Raw genomic sequence first — 24,919 nt, forward strand, 5'->3', positions numbered from 1 at the left:
GGAAGCAATAAAAGGCCAGCAGCAAAGGGGACAGGACTGAGCCGACAGCTCTGAGCCTGGCGTCCAGAGTGCTGGGGCTGAGACTAAGGAAGCCCCCAGATGCACCGCAGGATGGCTGAGTGAGAGCAGGGGACCTCAGGGCCTCACAGCCCGGCTCTGTCACTTCCCAGCTATGTGATCCTGGCCCCCTTGCTCAGCACCTTGGTCTCCTCTCTTGGTGAACAGGAATATCATAGAGACACTTCAGACCATGTCTGGCACAGTAAGGGCAATACAAGTGTCAGCTAGTATGTCGACACTTCTGTCAGCCTGGCTGGGCCTCTGGTCCTGAAATCTGCACAGTGGCTCCGTGGATGCCCATGTCCACCTTGGCTGGCATGGCCCTCTGACCAGACCACAGACTGGGGCCCACTTCCTGGGAGCACTGACAATTTCTTGATCCCTGAACAGATTCACAAGCATCTCCCTGTATCTAAACACAGGCCTCTACCCGCACCTCAGACCCCGGGAGCTCCAGCCTGGACCCTTGACGGCCAGCACCAGCCTGATGGGGCCTGATGGTCCCGTGGACTCTAGGCTCCTGGTTGCTGGCTCTCTCCAGGTATGGGAGAAGGTAGCAATCCTGCTGGCTTGGCCTGTGGCCCAGCCTGCCACGCCAGCCTCCTTGGCAAGGGGGAAACTTCCTCCCTGGCACTCCCAGGAGGACCATGGTCACCCAGCTTAGAACCATCTGCTATCCCTCCTGGATGGGTTCCCATGAAGGGTGGATAAGGTGGCCTACACAGAGCATTCTGGAAACTGCTCAATGCTCTACCGCTGGTAGAAGGTGGTGAAAATGGCAAAAAAGAGGCAGAGGGAAAAACTAAAGCTCCCTGTGAGTGGAGCTTTGGGGAGGCCCTGTGCACATTCCGGCTCTGACAACCCATTCTGTGGGTGGAGTCAGCCCCGAAAATAATGACTAGGGAATGCGCCCAGCAGGGACGGTCCTTCCTGGTAATGCTCTGTGTATGGGCACACGCACGTGGACACACACACACACACGCACACACACACGTGCAGTGCAGGCACAAAATGACTCAGTTATCACACACAGAACCGGGGACAGTCTCCACATCTGACGACCAGCCACTGCCTACTGTGCTGAATATTAACCCCTTAGTTGCTGGGTCCTGATGAAGCCCAGAGGGTCCTGGAAAAGGTTTTGGGTAGCCAGGGCACTTGGGAAGCACACGGAAGAGTTTAAAACTTCGGAGTTTGTCACTATTCTAACAACCGAGGCAACCAATGCCTCCTGACCACCAGCCCCCCATGTGGACTCCCCAGGCCTGGCAGCTGAGAGAGTTGCCAGGAAAAGCAGACTCCAGCCAAACAGACCGAGGTCAGAATCGGGCATCGGGCACCTCTGCATATTTCACGTCAAATCCTGGAAACTCAGGGACTCCCCTGTGATGAGGGTATGACACCTGTGACATGGGTATGACACTACAAGTGCCCAGACGCTGGGTGGGATGAGAGCTTGGTGCAGTAACCCCTGTGCAGGCTCAGCATGGACACGCACCAAGGAAGCCCTGGGTACACGGTGGCTGTGAGCGGCAGAGTGGGAGCAGGCTGGCCCTGGAAGATCCCGGAGGCCATCAAAGCCGTGTATGAGGCAAGGCGGTCCACTCTGTTCTCCCCCTCTTTCCCTGGCCTCTCTCCTATTCCTATCCTTTCCTCCTTCTCACTCTAGACTCGGTCTATAAATTGGCCCCCCTCTCCTGCCGTGTCCCTGGGAACACCTGGAATAAAGAGACTGCCAATCCATGGCCCCAAGTTATTGATCCCCTGTCTCCCTCTTCATCATCACCCTCAAAGGGAACAGGGGAGTCTCGAGTCACAGAAACCAGATACTTGAGGGACCAGTTTTTGTCTCTCCTGTGCCTGCCCCAAAACTTGCAAAGCAAGTTATGTACCAACAGATCTTCTGAATTGGAAAGACTCACCACAATTATGTTATTTTTTCGTTTTTTGTTTTTGGCCATGCTGCGCCAGGCTTGCGGGATCTTAGTTCCCTGACCAGGGATCGAACCCGGGTGCTCGGCAGTGAAAGCGCACAGTCCTAACCGCTGACAGCCAGGGAATTCCTCAACTAGGTTAATTTTTAAAAATTGGGATAATGGTATTGTGGTTATATTTAAACAACAACAAAAAGGGTCCTTATCTCTTATGGATACATACTAAAGTATTTACAGGTAACATTATGTCTGGGATTGGCTTTAAACTTAATCTAGCAAGGGGAGGGAAAAGATGGGGGCGGGGGGAATAGATAAAATAAGATTGGCCCTATGTTGATCATGGCTAAGGCTGGGTGAGGGGTACATGGGTTCATCACATACTAGTTGTTCTATTTTTGTCTGTGTTTGGTTTCTCGTTGTTGTTTTTTTCTAAAATAAAAATGTTCTATAATAGACGTACACACAAAAGTCTCACCACTGAATCCTTTAAAGTATCAGCTCCAAGGAGAAGTCAAAGCAGCTTTTAAAAGACCCACAGGGCCCGAGGTCCCTGTACCAAAAGCCATCCCACAGGCAGTCCCTTCTCTGCACCTGAGAGGATACTCCTACTCCTCCCCCACCCGGGAGCCAGGCTGGCAGAGAGGACCCAGCAGGGGCTGAGTGTGAACCCCTGTTCATATTCCCCGGTCATTCTCCTCTGGACACATCATGGGGGTCAATGGGCCTCTTAGGAAGCTGGCATTCCCAGAAGGGGCAGGGCAGTGCTAAGAACAGAGGGGCCCACCCTGGCTGTGGGTCCCCCATGTGTCCCTGAAAGGCTGGCCAGGAGCACCCGGCCCTCCCCGAGACAGCCTCTACAAACTCCTAGTTCCTTTGCATCTGCCATGAATCCACTACAGGCCAGACTGGAAGCTAGGCATCCATATATATGCTTGCATTTAATCCTCTCCACGTCCCTGGGCAATAGACAATATCATTCTCACTTTACAGATGGGAAAAGTGAGCCTGAAAGAGGCGAAGGACCTTGTCGCTGAGAAAGTGAAGAGACTGGTGTGAGGATGCTGCCAGGTCCTGCTGACTTCCTGACCTCCTCCTACCCCAACCCGGCTTCTTCTCCAGGGATGGTTCTCCAGTGAGGTCCACCGGCCCCTGTTCCGTGGCTGGGCTTTGTTCCCCAATCTGAATGCAATCAGGGATATTGCTAGGATCATCCCATCACTCCAGCTTGTGGAGGATCATCACGGTGAATCCTGAGCCTGTCATCCATGGCATTAGCTGTCCCTGACAGCTCTGTGTCAGCTGCATGTCTCATGAGCACGCCTTCTGGGTCCCCCACCAATTTATGGATAGAAATGTTGAAGGGGAGGGAGTCCAGGGCTGAGCCTTAGGCACATTGCTGGAAACCCTCCCCCCGCAGTCTGACAGTAATCCTGGATCAACACTTTGGGGGAATAAATCAATCCAGTTACTATCATCCCATCTCCACTTCTCCAAAACAGCCTTTATCAAATACCTTGCTGCAATCAAGATTCAGCACACAATTACAAGTCTCTGAGCAAGGGTCTCCCCTAACTGCCCTCTCCACCCCCAAGAAAACAAGATTCGTTTGCTCTTTTCTGTTCTAGAAAACTGCATGCCTGCAGAGCTAAGACATTCTTAGAACTTAGATCAAACCATTGCCCCACTTAAACCCTTATGTGAATTCTCACTACACATAGACTAAAAATCCAAACTCCTTTCTGACCCCCCAGGGCACCCCACAAAGTGGCCCTGTTACCCCCTTCTGCTTTGACTCCTCTTCTTCCGGCCACTCTGGTCTTATAAATATGCCTTGGCATGTCAAGTTCATTCCAACCCCAGGGCCTTTGCACCTCCTTTGGATGCTAGGTCATCCCTTGACTGACTCTTACTAGGCACTCTATGCTCCATCAATCTGTTTATTTTCTTCCTAGTGTTTATCACCATCATATAGTACTTTTTTATGTCTTTACTCCCTACAACAACTCATCCTCCCTGAGGGCAGGGACTGCATCTTGTTCACCATGGAGGCCTCAGGACCTCGAGCAGTGTTGGGCACATACCTCCAGCTCAGTAAGGATTTGTTGAATAAATGAATAAACTGGCCCACGAACTTGTCTTTACCCTTGTCCATTTCTTGAAACTCTTGAAATCAAGAGTTGTATGGCCAAAGACTGCCCAACTCCTTCAATGGTTGCAACCTGCCTGGATTTGATTCTATTTCTGGCCTTCCATCTCATGTCCCACCTTGGGCCTGGCACCCCTGTGAGCTGACCGGATGGCACTGACCAGCCTTCTTGGCAAGGTCCTAAGAACTCTCAACCCCTTTAAGTCAGTCCCACAGCAGAACCCACACAGACCCCGCCCAACTCTTAGCGACCACTTTGGGGCTCACAGATTTTTCCCTCTCCCAACAACTTTGCTGGGTTCCACATCGAGCCTGCCCGCCTGCATTTCCTGGTATCTATCTTTTTTCCTCTCTTCTTAAGAAGTTTTGCCGATGCTGGCACCTCTCCCGTGCTATTTGCTTTCTGCTTTGAGTTGGTAAAAAGCATAAAATCTGCCACAGACTCTATCACAGTGAATCATTCAGGGCCGTTAACCCAACTCCCGGGCGCTGACAAAGGAAGCTAGTCAGAATTGGTGCTGGGGCTCCAGCTGCTGCCACTACCTCTGCTTTGCCCACCTCCAGAAATGATAGGTGTCTGATGACGACTCTGTACACGGGCACCACACATCATTTCTGCATTTGCAGTGTATAGAGTCGTATAAAAATAAAGGCTATTGACTAGCTGGCACCCCTTCCCAGAATAATGACTAAGCAAGCATGCTGTTAACTCCCCGACAGCAGTTCTGTGTTCATGATAACACAGAGCAAAGATGAAAACTGCTATTCATCTGAGCCAAACAACAGAAAAATGCAAGCAGAAAATTGTTAGTGCTGGAAGAGGACACCAAAACAACTATTTTCTTCCCACTATGGCATTTCAGATTGATGACAAACACGGTACCCAGGCCTGGTGCCCAGGCAACATGGGTAGTTGAAGACCGAAGCAAGGGAAGGGCTCTGGCTCCATCGGGAGACTGACCTCCTGGCTGGGGGTGAGGCCGACTTCACGTGTCTGCGTGGGTGGGGCAGCAGAGCAGAGCGGCTAAAAAGATCAGCGCCTGCAAGGAGGCAGAAACTGGATTCCCACTGCTTAATGGAGGCCAGCCCTCAAGCAAGCTGTCTAATATGTCTAAACCTCAGGTTCTAGTTCACAAAGTCAGAAGGATGAGCATCTACGGAGAATGAACTAACCAGCTAGGCACTGTGCAAAATGCTCCCCATGCAAAACTCTCATTTTAATTCCCACAACAGCCCCAGTGGGGTGGTGTGAGGACCAATTACAGTTTTGACCCTATGGTAGTTCCCACGCACCTTGGTTCAGTAACAAAGCAGAGATTTGGAAAGTGCTTGGGCATTAGGGCTTAACCTCTTGTTTCTCTTGGGACTCAGCAACCTCCACATAGACGAACCCAGGAAAGTCTGCTGGAGGATGACACATCCCGTGGAGAAAAACCTCAAGGTCCTCAGCTGACTAGCCAGACCTGGGTGACGACAGACACTGCAGATGTGTGGGTGGGCACGAGGCACGTCCCGCTAAGCCCACCCAAGCCTCTCCCAGAAGAACCACCCAGCGGAACCCAGCCCAGACTGCTCAACTACGGAAGTGGGAGCTAAGTAGGAAGCTGTGGTGCTGAGCTGCTAAACTTTGATGTGGTTTGTTACACAGTCGGCCCTTCGTATTCAAAGCTTCAACACTGGTGGCTTCAACCGACTGTGGATGGAAAATACTGGGAAAAAAATTCCAGAAAGTTCCAGAAAGCAAAACTTGAATTTGCTGCACACTGGTAACTACTTACATAGCATTTACATTGTGTTGTACAACTCTTTACATGGCATTTACATTGTATGAGGTATTATAAGTGATCAGGAGATGATTTAAAGTATACGGGAGGATGTGTGTAGGTTATATGCAAATACGACGCCATTTTGTGTAAGGGACTTGAGCATCCGCAGATTTTGATATCCATGGGCATTCTGAAACCAATCCCCTGTAGATACCAAAGGACTATTGTTTATCAAAAGCTAACGGGCACAGAGAGATACAGTGATTACAGTTTTTAAATGAAGAAGCTAAAGTCATCATCCCCCGATTGACCCCCATCCTCACTTGACCAAGGCTGGTGGACATTTCTGGGTCTTCCTGTCTGCTTGGGGAACAGGGACCCATCTTCAATGCCCCTGGAGCTTATGTCACAGCACCCAGGATGGTCCCTGCCCAATGTGGAGGGAAGGGATACAGCCACCTCTGTCAAAGCTACCTGGTGTCTTCATCTTTCCTCTCCTCCAGAGCTAGGATTCACTGAACTGCCCTGGGTATACACACCATACCATGCACACACATACACGCCAACATATGTGTGCACACACAGCAGTCACGTACATGCACATGCACATATCCCAATCCATATGTGCACACACACCCCCATACCACAGCTGTGCACACATACACACTTACGCATATGCATACACACATAAAGCACAGCCATGTACACACACACACCAATGCACATACACACACCCAGGCACACAGCTGTGCTACAACCACACACACCTGTGTGCACACACACACAACCACGTACACACCACAGCCATGCACACACACACACATGCTACAACCATGCCCACACACATACCACAGACGTGCACACACCCACACACGCAAACACACCACAGCCATGCCCACACACCTCACAACCGTGCACATACACCCAGGCACACACCACCGCCATAGCTTTGTAGAAACCCAGCGGGAAGAAAGAAAGGGGGAAGGAGGGCGGCTTCCCCTATCTCACAGCCTGAGGGGACTGGGCCAACTGTTTTCAGTCTGGGGGGGGAGGGGGGAGGGGCATTTGAGAGAAACTGCAGGTTCAGTCGCCATCCCAGGCGACTGTGCACCTGTGTCCCAAAGGTACCTGGAAAGCCACTGAGTTCCACCTGCTGGCCCTTCTCTGGTGGGGGTGTGGTGGGCAGCGGGCCTTCAGAAAACTCTGATTCCCACCCCCTCCCTCCTCCGCTTTCCAGGCTGCGTGAGGATTAAGTGAGATGATGAATGTGAAAGCGCTTGGTAAACTGTAACGGGCGCTATGCAAATGTTAGCGGCTCTGACGGAGAGATGTGCGGTGCCCAGAGGCCCGCTGACCCTTCGCAGCCCAGGGCCTGGCCGGCTGGGGGTGGGAAGCCGGGAAGTGGCTGAAACTGCGGTCACCTGCACCGTGGGGATGCTGACATCGCCCGGGGTTAAGGGAGAGGACACTGAAATCCCTCAGCTGCCCGAATGCCACGCCTGGGCTAGAAGTTCATCTCATTTCTTAGCGAAGGCCTTCACACAGAGTAGAGTCCATTTTTACAATGTCCCTGGCATCCTCTTAGAGCACAAAAACGGTCGATCTCCTTCCTTCATGCTTTTTTTGGAACACCTCTTTCTCAAAGCGGTATCCCTTTGAAGCCTAAGGTTCCATCATCTTTGACCCCCAAAGTATCAGAGAACTTCCTACAAATATGCACAGGAATCCCCTGTGGTGCTTGTTTCAAATGCCGATTCCCTGGGCACTCCTGGGGAAATGGCAGTTCAGTTGGTCAAAAATGGGGCCCAGACATCTGCATTCTAAGCCAGGATCCCTCCTCCACCCTCTGCCCCAAGGCCTGCAGTTCTGGTACAAATGATGCACTTGAGGACACACATCCAGGTGTGAATTTCCCTTCAGACACTTCAGCTCCCCTCCCCACCCCCGCCTGTCCCTCAGGGCAGCGGGGACAGTCTTCTAAGACAGATTGGCAGGTGGAAGTGAGACCTCCCACTCTGACCCCTCCCTGACCCTCCAACTGTCTGGAGGGGAGAGAAAGGAGTACACAGAGGCAGGCAGGGGTTGAGCCTCGGACTGGAAGGTCTGGGGGGATGAAGGATTCAGTGAGCTGGGGAATGAGACAAGAAATACTGAGGAATAAATACAGCAATAAAGGAGCTTCGGTTGGGAGCTACAGAGTGATTTTTATTGTTCAAATTATCTTGAAAACTTTTCATTTGAATCTGTTTAATAAGAGGAGGCTTACCCTAAGGAAGAGGTATTTTTTAAATGTGACTTGGGAGCTGAATTGGAAAGAACATTGCAACAAAGATATTAAAAAAGGGATTAAACCAAACCACCGGTGGCCCATCTCTGCAGGCTCCTACAACCTGTGACACGGCTCCCAAAACCATAAAATTAAATTAAAAAGGGGGACACGGGACGTAGGATGTTAATCATGATTCATCTTCCCTTCACTGCTCATGGCTCCCGGTATTAAGCAAAAGGAGGAAGGGCTATTCTGAATGGCTCCTGGGGTAGGGAAAGAGCTCTGGTCTTAAAGCTTCACCAGGTCCCTATCCTTGTTCTGCCCCCTCCAAGCTGGATGACTCTGGGCAAGTTGCCTAACTTCTCTGAGCCCCAGCTTCCTCATCTGTAAAATGGGAATAATATTGACCATCAATTGGGAAGGGTTGCTAAGACAATGTGATAAACAGAAAATTGAAATACAGAGCCTGGCACATATTAGGTGCTCAAGAAAATGTTAGTTGCCTTCTTAAGCTTAAGGCAGAAGGAGGAAAAGACCTTGCAATGTCTTGGCTTCCTGATATCCCGTCCCTACGTCACTTGATGCTTCCTCTGATGATTGTGACGTCTGGTTTGGATCCTGGCAACCTCTGGACCTCACTCTCCTTGCAGTGGCATTTTTATGGTTCATCCATCATTCACTTACTCATTCATTCATACACACTGCATTGCCACTGAGTGCCAGGAACTCGGCTGGGCGCTGGGGAGACAATGGTGAGTAAGACATAGCCCTTGCCCTTAAGAAGCCGTGGTCAGGTGGGGGAAGAAAGACTGTCGCCACCGGCAGTGTACAATACACGCCAGATGACCACCTCATCAGAAACCCTATGCCAGAGCGGCGTTGACACATCCCACTGGGACTTTGTGTCCTCCCCTCTGGCCAACGGTCAACACAAGAGCTGGTTATAGACTGACTCTTCCCTTCTATTACCCACCTATAAAGACCCCTACCATTGGGTCCTCAGAGCTAAGGAAGGATTTATCTCTCCTGATGACCTCTTCTGCTTTCTCTTCTTAGATGATATGAGTTACAGAAACTAACTAGTATATTCCCACTTTTTGCCCCAGCTGCCTAGAGTCTCAAAGCAACATGCTGGCCTCCACTGAATACTTTTCCTTAGCTTAGCTTTTCTGGTATATAAGTCTCCTCTCCCCATACCATTCTTGATTACTTAACCCTTGTCATTTTGTCCTCGATAGTAATGATAATAGGGTGATGGCGAAGATGATGAACTTGAAGTCCTTATTTTCTGCCAGCTGCTGTATGAACTTTGCACACATTCTTTCATTAACCTCCACAATAGTCCTTCAGGCTGGTCACTATGACTTTTTCCATATTTCAGGTGAGGAGAATGGGGCACAGAAAGTTTGAGCAACTTGGTGACAGCTAGGAAGTATACTGGGATACTCCTTATTTTATTGTTATCTGAGCCACCTTTAAACTCTTAGGAAAGAGAGGGGATATAATTGTTTATTTAAATTTTAAAAAAGGAACGTGGAAGAGGGAGGAAGGAGAAATGTTAAATGGGGTGAGCAGTGAAAAATTTACAGAATGATACACTAATTCCAGGTCTTTAAGGATGGGGAAGATTTCAGTAGACAGAGAGAGGTGGAAGAAAGGCATTCCTGGTAGTGAAATAACCTGAGCAAAGGTAAGGAAATGTGCACCTGCTTGTGGCGCATCTTGGTTTACAGAGGGTCTGGAGAAAAGCAGCCAGGTGTGCACCTAGAGATGTAGGTAGGGCCAACTGCAGAGACTCTTTCAAGACCAGGTCAGGGGGTTCAGAAGACAATGAGGAAGCCGTGGAAGATGCCTGGGCAGTGCTGTTGTTGTGTTTCAGGGAGATGAAGCTGGTAAAGGGCGAAGGACACCCAAGAGGGAAAGGAACCAGGCACAGTAAGAGGAGACGATCTGAAAATGGCAGAAGAGAGACCTGCAAGGAAGCAGGGAATCAAAAACCATCATGAAGGCGACTGACAGATGTGTGAGGAGACTGGAGGAGAGAAGGGTCAAGGGCCTTGAACCTCTGTCTGCAGCACTATTTGTGCACTAATTCACTTGACAACCGGGATGGAGGACACATTGATGTCAATGTGATTGGGGTCATAGTAGTTGCTGAGACCCAGCTCTGGGAAGCTTAAGGGAAGGGGACACTTAAGTGTCCATGAGAAAAGCATTCCAACCCGGGGCCTGGGGTTTTCTGACATTCTAAAATGTCAAGGGATGTGAGGATGTGTTTCAGGCAAAAGGGTGTATGGTAGCTTCCCTCAGATTCTCAAAGAGGGGTTTGACCCCTCCCAGGGGAGCAAATGCTAGCCTGGAGTGAGCATTAGACTCCAAGGGTCTCCAGAACTGGCTTCTGCTCTAGGGCATCAGTCCGAGTTTCCACGTGTGGGTCTTGTCTTCATCACTCCCATCACTAGGTTTCAAGTTTTTTAAAAACTAAATTTTTTAATAAATAAAAGTGGGGATGTAGTCCAAGCAACTTTTCCAAAAAAGCAGGATTCGTCCCCTTTTTCCTGAGCTGGGTCTTGAGAAGAAAGCCTGCAGAAAGAGTCCTGTAAGCGCAGGGAAGGACGGGAAGCTCCCTGGGATGATAGGAAACCGCGTGGGGGTGGATGAGAGCGGAAAGGTGGCTCTCTTACTGTTTTAATAACTGTAGCAACAAAGGACTGGTTTGTTGGGAGAACAGTTCAAACAAGGCAGCACGTTGGGTTCAAGTCCCAGTGTCTCCTGCCTGGAGGGCTGGCCGATGGGTGCAAACAGTGAAAATTTACTGGAGCAAGTGCAAAACAGCCTTCTCCCTTCATGCTACCGATAATGCCTCAGAAGGCTGCCAGTCGGGAAATCATTTCTGTTTTTTAAATGCTTAAATAGATTTCCTTTCTTTCTGTAGACTTATCCTCCTACTTGGGTCTGGCTCAGGATGACCTTCCAGCTCGCCTCCCCCAGCCTCCTCCAGAAAGCCTTCCCTGAGCTCCAAGCCCAGGTCACGTGTCCCCTCGTTGTGCTCCCACAGCACTGGCACTTCTTCCCGACTTTTATCCTAATATGCGTGATCTGCCCTCCTCAAGACACTGAAGGTCCAGGTAGGAGCTCAGAGACTGTCCCCATCTTTTTCACCACTGTATTGCTTTCACACTTTGTCAGGCATGCACAATAAATATTTGTTGAACATCATTGCTGTCACATGGACCTGTGTCTGTCCCACCCACTAGACTGGGAGCTCTCAGAGAGATGGGCTTCTGTCCTACTTATCTCTGTATCCCTGGGACCCAGCACAGGGCCTGCCACCCAGAAGGCAACTGTGAATGCTTGTTGAATGAATCCATAAATGAGGGAATGAACAAATGCCATTTCACAGTCAGGGCAATGGAGTCAACAGCAAATCCAAAACCCCCATTCTAAGGCTGTGAAGTTTTAGCAACAGGGGGATTGAATGAATAGGTAATCCTAGAATGTGAGTCAGTAAGTGGCTTTCGACAATTCTCTCAGCCCAAATTTAGACTAATTAAAAGATAACTGAACAAGGGTCTGGAGTTTAATTGACACTAGACAGAACTACTGATTTCTCTCCCATAGCCCATTTCTCCCCATTTCTTCCCCACCTCAACAAATGCACCACCGTCCAATTAGTGCTCAAGCCAAAAACCTCAATTCAGCTGTGATGTCGCTATCTGTGTGCCCCAAACCATCTGCAGGCTCTTTTGACTCCTCTCAAAATACACGCCGAGGAACCTCCCTGGTGGTCCAGTGGTAAAGAATCCGCCTTCCAATGCAGGGGACGTGGGTTCGATCCCTGGTGAGGGAACTAGGATTCCACATGCTGCAGGGCAACTAAGCCCATGCACCACAACTACTGAGCTCGCGCGCCTCAACTAGAGAGTCCGCGTGCTGCAACTAAGACCCGACGCAACCAAAAATAAATAAATAAAATAAATAAGTAATAATGTTTTTTAAAAAAATGAGACTTTAATGTGACATCTCCTGACTTAAAAAAAAAATACACGCTGAATCCCCCACTTTTTCCATTTTCACTGCAATCACTCTGGTCTGGCCATCATCACCATCGTGCTCATCTGGACTATTGTAGCATCTTCCCAGAGGTCTCCCAACTTGCTCTCTCACCTGTCTAACAAACCATCTCCACACAGCAGCTGGAGACATCTTTAAAACCTAGTGAATGTGATCGTGTTACACCCCCTACCTAAAAACCTCCAAAGGTCTCCCATAGCATGGAGAATCAAATGTGAACTGCCTACTGTGGTCCTCCAGGCCTTCTGAGACCTTGCCTGACTGTCTCTGGTGTCACCCTGTGCCACGTCGCATCACTCACCACACCCCAGCCGCGTTGTCCCTCTCCAAGCCCATTCGCATCTCAGAGTCTCTGTGGTTTTTCTCCTTTCCGCCTGGACATCTTTCCTTAGATCTTCACCTGACTGGCTCTTTCTTGGCATCCAGGTCTCAGCTCAAATGACCGCCTCTACTCAGAGAGTCCTTCCCTGACCACCCTGTCTAAAGGAGGTCCCCCTAGTACTTTAGTCAGTTTTATTTCCATCAGAGCACTCTCTGCTAGCTGAAATTATTTGGTTTATTTTTATGTGTTTATTATTGGTTTCTTCCAACTAGAATACCAGTTCTTTTCCCATTCTACAGTGATCATACTCTTTTATTTACTTATTTTCTGTTTCTCTCCCCTACTTGAATGTAAGCTCTAGGAAGGCAGGATCTCATCTGGTTTACAGCTCTATCCCACTAGCTCTTAGCACAGAGCCAGGCACATAGTAGATGCTTAGTAAATACTTGTTGAATGAATAAGTGAATGAATGAATGAATGAATGAACTCAAAATGTGTCCATAGGCTGAAGTTGGCTTGTGGCGAAAAGTGAATGTGGTGTTAACTGCCATTAACAGGAATACAGAGTATAGATGGGGAGTATCCAACCTGCTTGGATTGGATCACACCTGGATTACTGTACTTGGTTCTGGTTGCTGCACTGCCCCAGGGACCAGCAGTGTGGGCAAGAAACTGACCAAGTTGGTACACGAAGGGAAACTTAGAAAAACAGAGATACTTAGCTTGTGAAAACAAGAAATCCTAGGAGGAGTGTTGTTGCCATCTTTTAATATCTAAAGGGTTATTGAGAGGAAGGCGGGGATAGATTTGGTTTGGAGCCCTAAGGGCAGACTCCAGATCAATGGCTCTTAGTTTGATAGAGACAGATTTCAGCACAGGAAGAAAATGGTTTTTTGACAGTCAGGGTTCATAGCCAAGGAAGGAGCTACCTTAGGAAGTAGTGAGCTCTGCGTCTAAGAAAGTGTACAAGTGGATAACCACTTGGCAAGGATGTCGAGGAAGGGATTCAAGCAGCAGAAGATAGCCTTCAAGATCCCTTTCAAACTTGAAATGTCTGGGTTTCTATGATATACGGGGACAAAGTAAAAAAAAAAAAAGCAAAAAAAATCTGGCTAACAAGTGTTCTAGAGCTTACTTATCTACCTGCCCTGACAGCAGTTAGCATCTCCAAAACCCAAACTGGGTTTACAAAATTAAACAGTAGGCAGATTAGCTGAGAGGTTATCTTGTGGGCCTGAAGCCATCCACATATATGCTGGACAGCTCCCCGGATTTGAAATCTGTTATCTATGTGTGATCACTCAGAACATGGGACTGCTGAATATTTTGAGTCTCCAAAAAGATGCTTTAATTTCTAGGAGAAGGCAGCTAACCCTATCACGTAGTGGTTAAGATGGTCCTGGGTTTGTTTCCTGAAACTCCACCACTTCCTAACTGTAGGACCTCGGACAAAGAAATGAACCCCACCAAACCTGTTACCTCACCTGTAAAAAGGATCTGATTGAAAAATAGGGGAGGGAGGAATTGAAATAAGAATGGCCCAAAGTCAATAATTAATGAAGCTGATTGACAGACGTTCATTATACTATTTTATGTGTTTGCACATTTGCATAACGAACAGTGAAAAGAGGGGGAGTTTAAGATAGCACCCACTTCATGCAATAATTGTAGGGCTTAAGGAAATCCTCATCACCATTATTACACGGAATTTTTACAAATCCTAGTTATTACCGGGAATGTTTAAATATCCCATTTAATTGTCCCAACAACCCGACGAAATGCATAGTAATCATCTCCACTTGGCAGATGAGGAAACTGAAGCTCACATTAATTAAACAAATCCCACAGCTGGCACAGGGCTGAAATGCGATCTACAACCAGAGTTATCTGATTCCACCATTGCAGCTGCCTTTATTTCAAGAACAGCTCACTGTGCTCTACTTGGTTGATATCTGCACGATTATGATATCGTTTATTCATCTAAGGCAATGGTTTCCTAGCTCTTTTCTCATGGCAGAACCCTTTTTTCAAATGCAGCCTTTACTCAGAACTTCAGTAAGTAAAAACCCATAAAAGCGGAACAGCTCTGGCTGATGTGGGGATCGGGACCCAGCAACCAGGACACTTGACTCCAGGTTGCCCCTGAAGCACCCTAAGGTCTATGAGCATCATGTGAAAACCCCAGATTGAAGGCAACAAAAACAGCAACCAAAACCCCTGAATCCTGAGAATTGCATTTAGGGACAGCCTCACTGGAATAATGTAGCTTTCAGTTTCCTGTCCCCATTATATTCGATCCTCATTATCAACTCTGAGATGGACAAGGCAGGGCATATCATCCTCCATTTGCAGATGAGAAAATTAAGGCCAAATGGAGTTAAGCGACTGGCCAAAGGTGTGCCAGTTCAGTTTTCGGCCAAGTGCAGACTGGAAGTAGAGTCTGTTTCCATTAACTCCGTGTGACCTGGCAGAGAGGGTGCAATCTACTGGAAATTGCCACTGACCCTTGGTCCACAAAGTGGCCAATCAGCTCCTTGGCCATTGAGAGCTGAGCAGAGCCCCACAGGCCCCCTCCAAGGCCCTGTTCCAGAGCAGATGGCAGTGGGCAGTGGAGAGGGTCTCAGTGCCACGTGCCACCGGAGGGCAGGACAGCAGGATTTTGGCTGTAGACAGGCCATTCCCGTCTCAGCCGTGCACTGCTGAGCAGGGGGCAGGGGAGGCAATAACAGCCAAAGTGCCTTTCGCCTTCATGTGTAGCAAGTAAATAAGCCCAAAAAGGGTCAGCATGGAGTGCAGAACTGGGGAGCAGTTACGCTTTGCCTTTCTTAGCTCTTGCATAGAAATCCCTGAAACCAGACTCAGCTCATAATTGCCTGCAGGGTTGCCCCACTCCAGATCATCTCTGAGCTGAGCTGGAGCATGTGTTGGAAGAGGCAACACTTAATTATCACTTAGTCTTTAATTAGCACTTAATTATTAACACTTAATCCATCTGTAAAATGGGGACGTGAATACCTGCCTCATAGGGACTCTGGGAGGATTAATTAATGTTTGCAGCCCACTTTGAAGATGCAAAGCAGTAAACAAGTGCTCAAGGGTGGCATTAATAACTCGCCGGATTTACTCGCTTTTCCTAACGAGGTCCTTTCGTCTTCTCTGTTCCTCCGTCTCCTTTCTAATATCCGTCCCCAACAACATCTACCCAACTTTGCCCTGGTGGAGAAACTTTTAGCTCTGTGTTTCCCAGACACAGGATTTCCCATCCAGGAAATGGGCTATTTACAGCCATCTTCCTGCACTTTAATTTTCTGTTATGTCCTCTGAATATGTCAGTGCCTTCCCAGTAAATATTTTGATGTGCGCTCTCGCAGCGGCTTCTATGCAGGCTGAATGGGACAGCTGCTCCCTGTATTAGGGAATCCCAGATGTGGTTTAAAACCATCAGACTCATCTGTGCCAATGCCTAGCCTTTGAGGGCGGCAGGGGAGAAGGATCTTCTAGTTGCCTCTGGGGAAAGCCACGGACTTCTAGCCTTCAGCCCTGGCTAGGGTGGTTTTTCAAGGTCCTCAGATCTACCTTGGAGTTGCCAATGCCTTTAGACAAGAAATGTCCCCTGAGTGGGCTGGTACAGAGGCAGCAGAAATACAGCCCTGGTCTGGCCCTTCACTCAGGTAACTTCAGCATCCCAGTCAACGCTCTATTGGACAGAGGACCATGGTGGGTGGAGGAAAAGTACACAGCCTTTAGGGTTTAACCAGACTGAACAACAGGTCAAAACACTCCCCCAGAGGGTTAGACCTCATCTCCTCCCCCCTCCCTTGGGTCACGTAAGGGGACACTCACTCTTCTTGGAAGCTGAGGCCATTGTCTCTTGGGGTGCCAGCCATGGGGGCAGAGAGCTGCTCCTTGGAGGTCCTGGGCTGCAAGGCCTCGGGCAGGCCCTGAACTCTCTTCCAGATTTCATGGCAAGTCTTGTCTAAGCTGTCTTGGGGTGTGTCCTGGTGGATCCAGATGTACCTGGGGAACGGGCCCAGGGCGGAGGGGCGCTTGGCCACCAGGGCTGAGGACGAAGCCAGACCATTCCCGCTGGCCATCCTCTTCCTCTCTTTTCGGAAGCCCCTTTGTCCACCCAGGGCTCGAAGACGGGGGACCGTCTACCACCACCCCTCATTCACCAGAAAGGGAGATGAGGATGGGGCAGCAGGAGGTCAGTTCTGTGTAGCTGCTGGTCCAGCAAGGTGACTATGCTCAGAGGCCTTCGATTTGTGTGTAAGTGATGGATGGAGGACAGCTTTCTTTTGGGGAGGGGGTACTTATTTTGATTTGTTTTTATTTGCTCTTTCTTGACTTTTGCCCCCCATCCCCTTCTCCCTTAGAAGAAAATATTTAAAAGTCAATAAAATACAGTAGCTTAGTAACCGTGGAATCCCCCTGAGCTCAGGAGCCAGGTCCCTGGGCAGGCAGAATGACATCTGGGAATAGCTGGAAGGGGAGGGCTGGCTCTCCCCACAGTCCCTGGCACTCTCCCGTTGCCACCGGCCCCTGACTCCTGGCAGCGCCCGGGGCTCAGCTCATCATCACTGGATAAGCCTGGGGGATGATCTGGTGAGGGCCTGGCACACTGCTAGGCACCGGGATCCGGGATCCCGCCATCGGTTTCTCACTGGGCCTTCCCAGGGACCCTGCGCCCACTGAGGGCCAACGGCCCCCGCCCGGCCGAGCCCCGCCTTGCTCGCCCCAACGCCCCCTCCAGTCCCCCTCTCCTGGCCGTTCCACTGCCCACGGGAACAGTCCCGAGTGCCCAGCGCCCGTCCCGGCGCCCCCAGCAGACACCTGCCACGGTCCCTTCCCTGGGCTGCGGGGTGGACCGGGGAAGGGTCCCAAAGCCTTAAAAGGGCGCTGTCTCCGCGGGGGGCTGGGGCTGATTTGCAGTGCCGGTGGCTCCCACCCGCTTCCCATCCAGCGCTGGAATTCCTCGCTGGGTTTGAAACTCAACGGCTCGGTGCGCGGGGCGCCCTGCGTTCGTTCTGTGCCCCAGGCCCTCCGGTGGGGTGGGGGCGGGGGCCAGAGGACCCCAGAGCGTTTTCCCCCATTAGAGGTCAAGGGCACCTTGCCCCGGCTCGCCCCGCCGCGGGCTCCTCAGTACCCACCTGGACGCCTGCCGGTCCCTGCCCGGGGATCACTGATTTCACCCCTAACTGCCCTTTGACCAGGCGCTTACCATGTGCCAAGCGCTCGGCCTTGAATTTAGTACCGTTATGTATTACTGTTCCACATTTGAGGAAACCGAGTCTCAAGGTCCTAGAGGGGTGTGTCCAAGGCCCACTAGGAAGCGGGGAGCTGGGGTTCAAACCCAGGCACCCCAGGCTACTGATACAGACTGGTTTCTCCAGCGCTGGGCTCAGCGGTCCCCAGGGTGGGCGGAGGTGCAGAGAGAAGGACTAAGCTAGCTGTTTGCTGCTCAGTGGGCTCCGCCCCACACAGGAGGGGCTTCCTTAAACTCGGAACCAACATGGGACCTCCGTCTGCCCGGGGCTCTCTAGCCCCAGGAGTCAATGGTTGTTCCTCCAATGTTTCCCCAGTAAAGGATGAGCAAGAGGACGGACGGGAAAGAAGAAAGAAGCCTGGACGCGAAAAGACGAGATGGCAGCCTGTACATGTAGGGTTGAATCCTGACACTGCCCCTTACTAGCTGTGTGACCCTAACAACTGTCTTCGCTTCTCCCATCCTTCATTCATTCCCCAGATACTGATGAGTATCTGTGCTGGTGAGTTGCGGGACAGTGAGAAAGCATGAAGGTGAAAGAAACTGGCATGGTCCCTGTTCTCATGGACCCTATATTCTCTCGTGGAGGGAGATAGATTGCCAACTAGCAGAGCAAGTAAGTAAGTAATAATTACAGATGAAATAAGGGCTCTGATGGAAACTAACCAACAAAGTGAGGCAATGGGGAGAGAAGAGGAGGCAGCATCAGATGGCCATGCAGGCAGGCCGCTTAGGGTAGGTACGGTAACATTGGAGATGAAGCAGAAGGACGAGAGGGGTCCTTTTTAGTAAAATGGTGTTAAAAATTATTAGGAAGATCACATTTCCGGTACATAGTAGGCACTTCATAAATCTGTTGGATGAATTCATGGCATACTGTACGGAGTGCCTGGCATACCATAGGTGCCCCATACACAACCTTGCTCTTTACAGAGGGCCTGAGTTCCTGGAAATGTTGACTCTAAATTTTGAAATCCGAGCTTGATTCCCCTTTGATTTTCATTATAAAATTGAAGATGTGTTCCTTTGGGGAAAATTCTGAGGACCTAGACTGAATAAAATTATAGTTAAGAATGTAGAAAACCTTTTAAGATAGTGCATTTAAAGGCAAAGTGATCACTTCTGATGAAATATTAATAGTTCTGAAAATGTCACTCAGTGTTTGTGCTGCTTGGCATTTGGTTGGCTAACACCTATGCTTAGAGCAGAACACCATGACTCTGTGCTACCCAGGCCACAGGATTCTGGAAAGTTAGCCAGCTCGCTCATTCCTTCTGTTCTTTCTCCCCTTCGGCAGGAGACTAGGCAACAGGGGCCAAGGATTGCAAAATAAAACAAAACAAATCAAAACACGAAATACACCAGGGATAGAGAACAAAGACAGGGGTGTGTTTCTTGGAACACAGAGCTGAGGTATCTAGAAGAGTCTGCAAAAAACTTAAGTGGCAAACAGTATAGAGGTGTTTCAGAAAACTAAAAGTAGAACTACCATATGACCCAGCAATTCCACTCCTGGATATATATCCAAAAACACAAAAGCACTAATTCAAAAAGATACATGCACCCTAATGTTCATAGCAGTATTATTTACAGTTGCCAAGATATGGAAGCATCCTAGGTGTCCATCAACAGATGAATGGATAAAGAAGATATATATATATATATATACACACACACACACACACACACACACACACACACACACATACAGTGGAATACTACTCAGCCATAAAAAAGAATGAATTTTTGCCATTTGTAGTAACATGGATGGACTTGGAAGGCATTTTGCTAAGTGAAATAAGTCAGACAGAGAAAGAAAAATACTGTATGATATCTCTTATATGTGGAATCTAAAAAGCACAAATACAATGAACTAGTGAATATAACAAAAAAAGAAGCAAACTCAAAGATATAGAGAACAAACTAGTGGTTACCAGTGGGGAGATGGAAGGGGGGAGGGGCATTATAGAGGTAAAGGATTAAGAGATACCAACTATTAGGTATAAAATAAGCTATAATGGTCTATTATACAACACAGTGAATATAGCAAATACTTCATAATAACTATAAATGGAGTATAACTTTTAAAAATTGTGAATCACTATATTGTACACCTGTAACTTATATAATATTATACATCAACTATGCTTTAACGAAAAAATACTTAAGTGGAGTACTTAGAGCCAGTATAAGCAAACCACATCTAATCTGGTAGCCACTGGCCACATGTGGCTGTTTTAATTTTAACGTAAGTAATATTAAAATTTCAGTTCCTTAGTTACATTAGCCACATTTCAAGAACCATGTGCGGCTTGCGGCTACCATTATGGACAGCACAGAGAACACTTTCATTATTGAAAAACACATAGACTCTAGAACCAGACTACCTGGGTTCAAATTCTGAGTTCATGTTTCCTGGCAACGTATCCTTAGGCAAGTTACTCTATGCCTTGGTGTATTCGCTTTCTAGAGCTGCCACAACCAAGTACCACAGACTGGGTGGCTTACTCAACAGAAATTTATTTCCTCACAGTTCTGGAGGCTAGAAGTCCAAGATCAAGGTGTTGGCAGTGTTGGTTCCTCCTGAGGTTCTCTCGTCGGCTTGTATACGGCTATCTTCTCCCTGTGTCTTCATATGGTCTTTGCTCTGTGCATGTCTATGTCCTGATCTCCTCTTTTTATAAGAACACCAGTCATGTTGGGTTAGGACTCACCCTAAAGACCCGATTTTTACCTTAACCACTCTTTAAATGTCCTGTCTCCAAATAGTACCTCACATTCTGAGGCACTAGGGATTAAGACTTCAGCATCTGAATTTGGAGGGACACCATGCAGCTCATAACACTTGGTCTCCTCATCTGTAAAATGGGATGACAATAAAGAATATCTATTTTGTAGAATTATTGTAAATGCCCTATTACTACTTAATTATTTAACAAACGGAAAACCCCTAAAACAACACCCGGCACACAAGAGGCGCCTAAAAGTGCTGTATATTAGTTTCCTTGTTGATTACATTGAAGTGCATGCCACTGGAGTTTCTCAATAACAGCTTCTGTGCTATGCGTAGGGAGGGAGAACTTTAGCTGTACCGGGGAAATTTGCTTTGTGATGGAGGAATGGACTCGAATCATCAACTAAGCCTTTCTAGGCTTTGTCCGTTTTTTAGCACCAACCATGGCCAAAATTGTGCCAGGCACAGGGCTAGGAGATGAATAACACCTCTAGCCTACACATTGTCACAGGAAGGGAGCAAAGCATTCCAGAAGTGCCTGCTACACAGCAGGTGTGGGGAAAACTGATATACTCTGTGCCCAGCATGTGAAACGGTGTCCAGGACCATCGACTCCTTCGCTTCAAGCTCTAAACTAGGCAGGCACCAGGTTTCACTATTCTACCTTCAGCACCTTGAACAGTGGGTTCAATTTGTGAACCCCTATTACCCTGAGCAGGTTGTTTCACCTCTTTATGCCTCAGTTTGCTCATCTGTGAAATAGGGATAATAAAACACTGACCTCATAGAGTTGTTTTGCGGCAACTGAGATAATACACGAGCTGTGCTTAGAATCGTGAGTCTGGCACATGCATCGTACCCAATGAATGTTAGCTCTCATTATTTACGATTCTGGGATTCTTGCTTTTCTATTTGAAACCAGGAAAGACTCAGGAGGAGACAACTCTCCTTACCTATTCTCCAGCCGAAGCCTCTCCTCACGTGGCTTCCATCACAGACACAAACACGGCTAGGACGGAGGACTCAGAAAGGTGGGCACGGCCTACGTTCTTTGGTGATTCACAGCTTACTCGCGGAGGCCCTGTCCATCCGCTAACATAGTTTCAACACCCAGCTCTCACCATAAATATCTCTTTTTAAATGTAAAGGAAAATTGAAAGTTTTTTTTTGCCATTTTGCTTTTGCAAATTTTTGGCCATGAATAATTTATTTAATTTATGGTCAGCTATGATTTCTCACCAATCTTGGTGCCTACCTGGGAGATCTTGTGCAGTAAGAAAGCTCCAACCTGCCAATTTTTATCAGATGTAATGAAATTTTTATGACTACTAAATTCAACAGTTAATGAAGTTGACATAATGGTACATTTAGCATTTAATTAAATATTTACTGATTTCAATGTTGCAGTTTTCTTCTTTGTATTGTGGAACTAATAATAATAACATTTTCAGGCCTCAGACTTTTTGTAGGACCCTGAAAAGTACAGTGACATGATGCCTAAAGCGACATGTTGCCTAGAGTGGATTATGCCTAAAGGGTCAAACCGCCCAGAGGGGGCCTCATGCATAGGGAGACTGCAGGCAGGCTTCTTAAGGGACAAACCCCAGAACAGGAGGAAGAGAGGAGGGTGCAGCCATCTGTCACGTGAATGGGCCTCCCCTGGACGTTGTCCCAGGAACTGAACCTGACTTCAGAGCGGCCAGCCCTGGGAATTCCCTGGTGGTCCAGTGGTTAGGATTCTGCGCTTTCAGTGCCGGGGGCCTGGGTTCGATACCTGGTTGGGGAACTAAGATCCTGGAAGCCAAGCATCGAGGCCAAAAAAGAAAAAACAAGACAAAAACTAGAGTAGCCAGCCCTTTCCAGGACTTTGGAAAGGACACCAGAGGATTCTAGAAGCAAAGCTGTGGCTCTGGGATTCCTCTTTCCTGGCAGCACCATCGGCAAAATCCCTACCATTTCCACAGGGCATTTCATCCCTTATTATTGCCTCCAATCCTTGCCCATTTGTGAGGAGATTGTTAAGAGCTTGGGCGGTGGCAGCAGACACACTTGAATTTGAATTCCTGCTCTGCTACTTACTGAAGGGTGGCTTTGCACATGCTCAACTTCTCTGGCATTTCATCATCTCCAAAGGGATGGAAACACTAGACAGGTATGGAGGGGGAGAGCTTCAAAGAGGGACGTCTATGAACGTTCTCAGCACAGTGCCTGGTGCACCGTGTGCCCTCCATAAACGATACCGATTATTGTTGTTGCTGTTAGCTATTAATGTAAAAATGGGGGCTGATGAGATCTCCATTTAAAGTTAGGGGAAAGGAAAGCCATAGTTGGCGGAGGAAAAGAATATGACTTGTCAGCCGTGGCCCAGTAAGGTGGCACCAGAGTTGGAATGCAATTGGTCTTCCGCTTCTGCTTTGGCCTTCCTGCCAGACCCCTGTCATGATAGGAGCCCCGAGAATCCCTGGAGAGGCTCTGTACGGGGTCCATCTCTACTAGAAGCTTGGTGTTCTGCCCTTCCTTCCCTAACTTCCAGGTCTGGACGTTGGTCACCAGTATGCACTTATTTAAGATTTATACTAGAGATGATTTGAGGCAGCTTTCAGATTAAAAAGTAAAAATTACAGCATCGAAGGATAAAGCAAGAACTGACTCCTGGGGCTTCCCTGGTGGCGCAGTGGTTGAGAATCTGCCTGCTAATGCAGGGGACAGGGGTTCGAGCCCTGGTCTGGGAGGATCCCACATGCCGCGGAGCAACTAGGCCCGTGAGCCACAACTACTGAGCCTGCGCGTCTGGAGCCTGTGCTCCGCAACAAGAGAGGCCGTGATAGTGAGAGGCCCGCGCACCGCGATGAAGAGTGGCCCCCACTTGCCACAACTAGAGAAAGCCCTCGCACAGAAACGAAGATCCAACACAGCAAAAATAAATTAATTAATTAATAAACTCCTACCCCCAACATCTAAAAAAAAAAAAAAGAACTGACTCCATCTAAAGAAAGCAGAAAGAGTTGCTGCTTTCAGGTCCCTGAATTGGTCAGGATGCAATGAGGTAATAAGGTAACAAAACTGGGTATCCCTATTTGTCAGCTAAAGCAAAAACAGAAACACGTCGGAAGGCAGAGTTTTTATTTTCTGACAGCAGAAAATACACATCTTCATCTTCAGAGACAAAATGTTTCCTGGAAATAACCCCAAGTGTGAATTTATCATGAGTCCTTGTATAAAGGACACTGAGTGACATAGTGGGCAATATATTCAATTCTGTTTTCATAAAGACAGAAATGCCATTAAGTTGATCAGTTTCTCACATCAGGGTTCTCTGAAGACAGAGAGCATAACATTAAATCATAACCCAGAGAAGGCATTTCTTTAAGGAATTCAGATAACGGAGTCTAGGAGAGACACCTTTGGGTCCATTCCACAAACATTACCGAGCACCTACTCAACCATCCATCCATCCATCCATCCAGCAAACATCTACTGAAGGCCCACCATGACCAGGCACTCTGAATGGCACTGGTGAAGATTGCTTGTAAGAGCTGATGCCTGGACTGAGTTTTGAAGGACAAGTAGGAGAACGCCAGACACAGAAGGAGGGGAGAGCGTTCCAGGCTGAGGGAGCAGCGTGCACAAAGGCCCAGAGGGAAGGAAGAGAGAGAGCACGGCTCATTTCAGGAGTGCAGGGGCCTCAGAATGGCTGGAGCGAGCGTGGTGGGTGGACAGTAGGGAGACAGGAGGAACAGGAGAGAGGGGCAGCCAGGGGCAGGAAGGGAGGGTCTAGCAGAGAACTTGGATTTCACCCTGTAGGCCATGGAGAAACATCCGGGGAAGGCAGGGAAGCTGTGAAATCAGGTTAGTGTTTTAAAAGAAAAGCGGCACAAAGGAAGACATGTTGGATGGGACAGGAGCGGAGTTGGGGGCCCCTGTTATACGGCTGCTGTCAGAAACCCAGAAGAGAGATGTGGAGACCTGGCTAGGACCTGGGAGATGCGAAGGAGGCAGATTTAGAGGACTTGGGAGCTGCCTAGATGTGGGCGCTGAGTGAGAGGGGAGGCCAGAATGATCCCCCAGGTTTCTGGCTCAGCAACTGGGTGGACGTGGAACCTGGTTCCTGAGATGGGGGACCGAGCAGAGGGGCAGGTTGTGGTGCAAGATCAGAAGTAGGTGAGTTCAGTTGTGAGCAGGCTGGGGCAGAGCATCATGCAGGACATCTAAGAGCAGAGGATGCCAGACCCCACACAGGCACCAGGGGCTCAGGCGACCTCCAGAAGGTTCTGCCATAGGGAACTCCCAGTCTACTGCGGGGGCAGCAAAAGAGAAAGCTGTCAGTTACAGAGAGACTGGGGAGTTG

The 24,919-nt window shown here is 48.7% G+C and overlaps 1 protein-coding gene across 1 annotated transcript in view; it reads right to left on the reverse strand.

The window, feature by feature from the left end:
- CUNH1orf94 (chromosome unknown C1orf94 homolog) overlaps positions 1 to 17,530 on the reverse strand; it is a 36,638-nt gene extending 19,108 nt beyond the window's left edge. The window contains exons 1-2 of the mRNA XM_029227024.1: positions 17,153 to 17,530; positions 16,415 to 16,725 (exon numbers count right to left, since the gene is read on the reverse strand). Of these exons, the coding sequence (XP_029082857.1) occupies positions 16,415 to 16,725; positions 17,153 to 17,530 (689 nt within the window). The remainder of the gene's footprint in view (positions 1 to 16,414; positions 16,726 to 17,152) is intronic.
- Positions 17,531 to 24,919: the final 7,389 nt, after the last annotated feature.

Source organism: Monodon monoceros, unplaced genomic scaffold, assembly GCF_005190385.1.
Source record: "Monodon monoceros isolate NGI ecotype Baffin Bay Population unplaced genomic scaffold, NGI_Narwhal_1 Super_Scaffold_18, whole genome shotgun sequence".
Lineage (NCBI taxonomy): Eukaryota > Metazoa > Chordata > Mammalia > Artiodactyla > Monodontidae > Monodon > Monodon monoceros.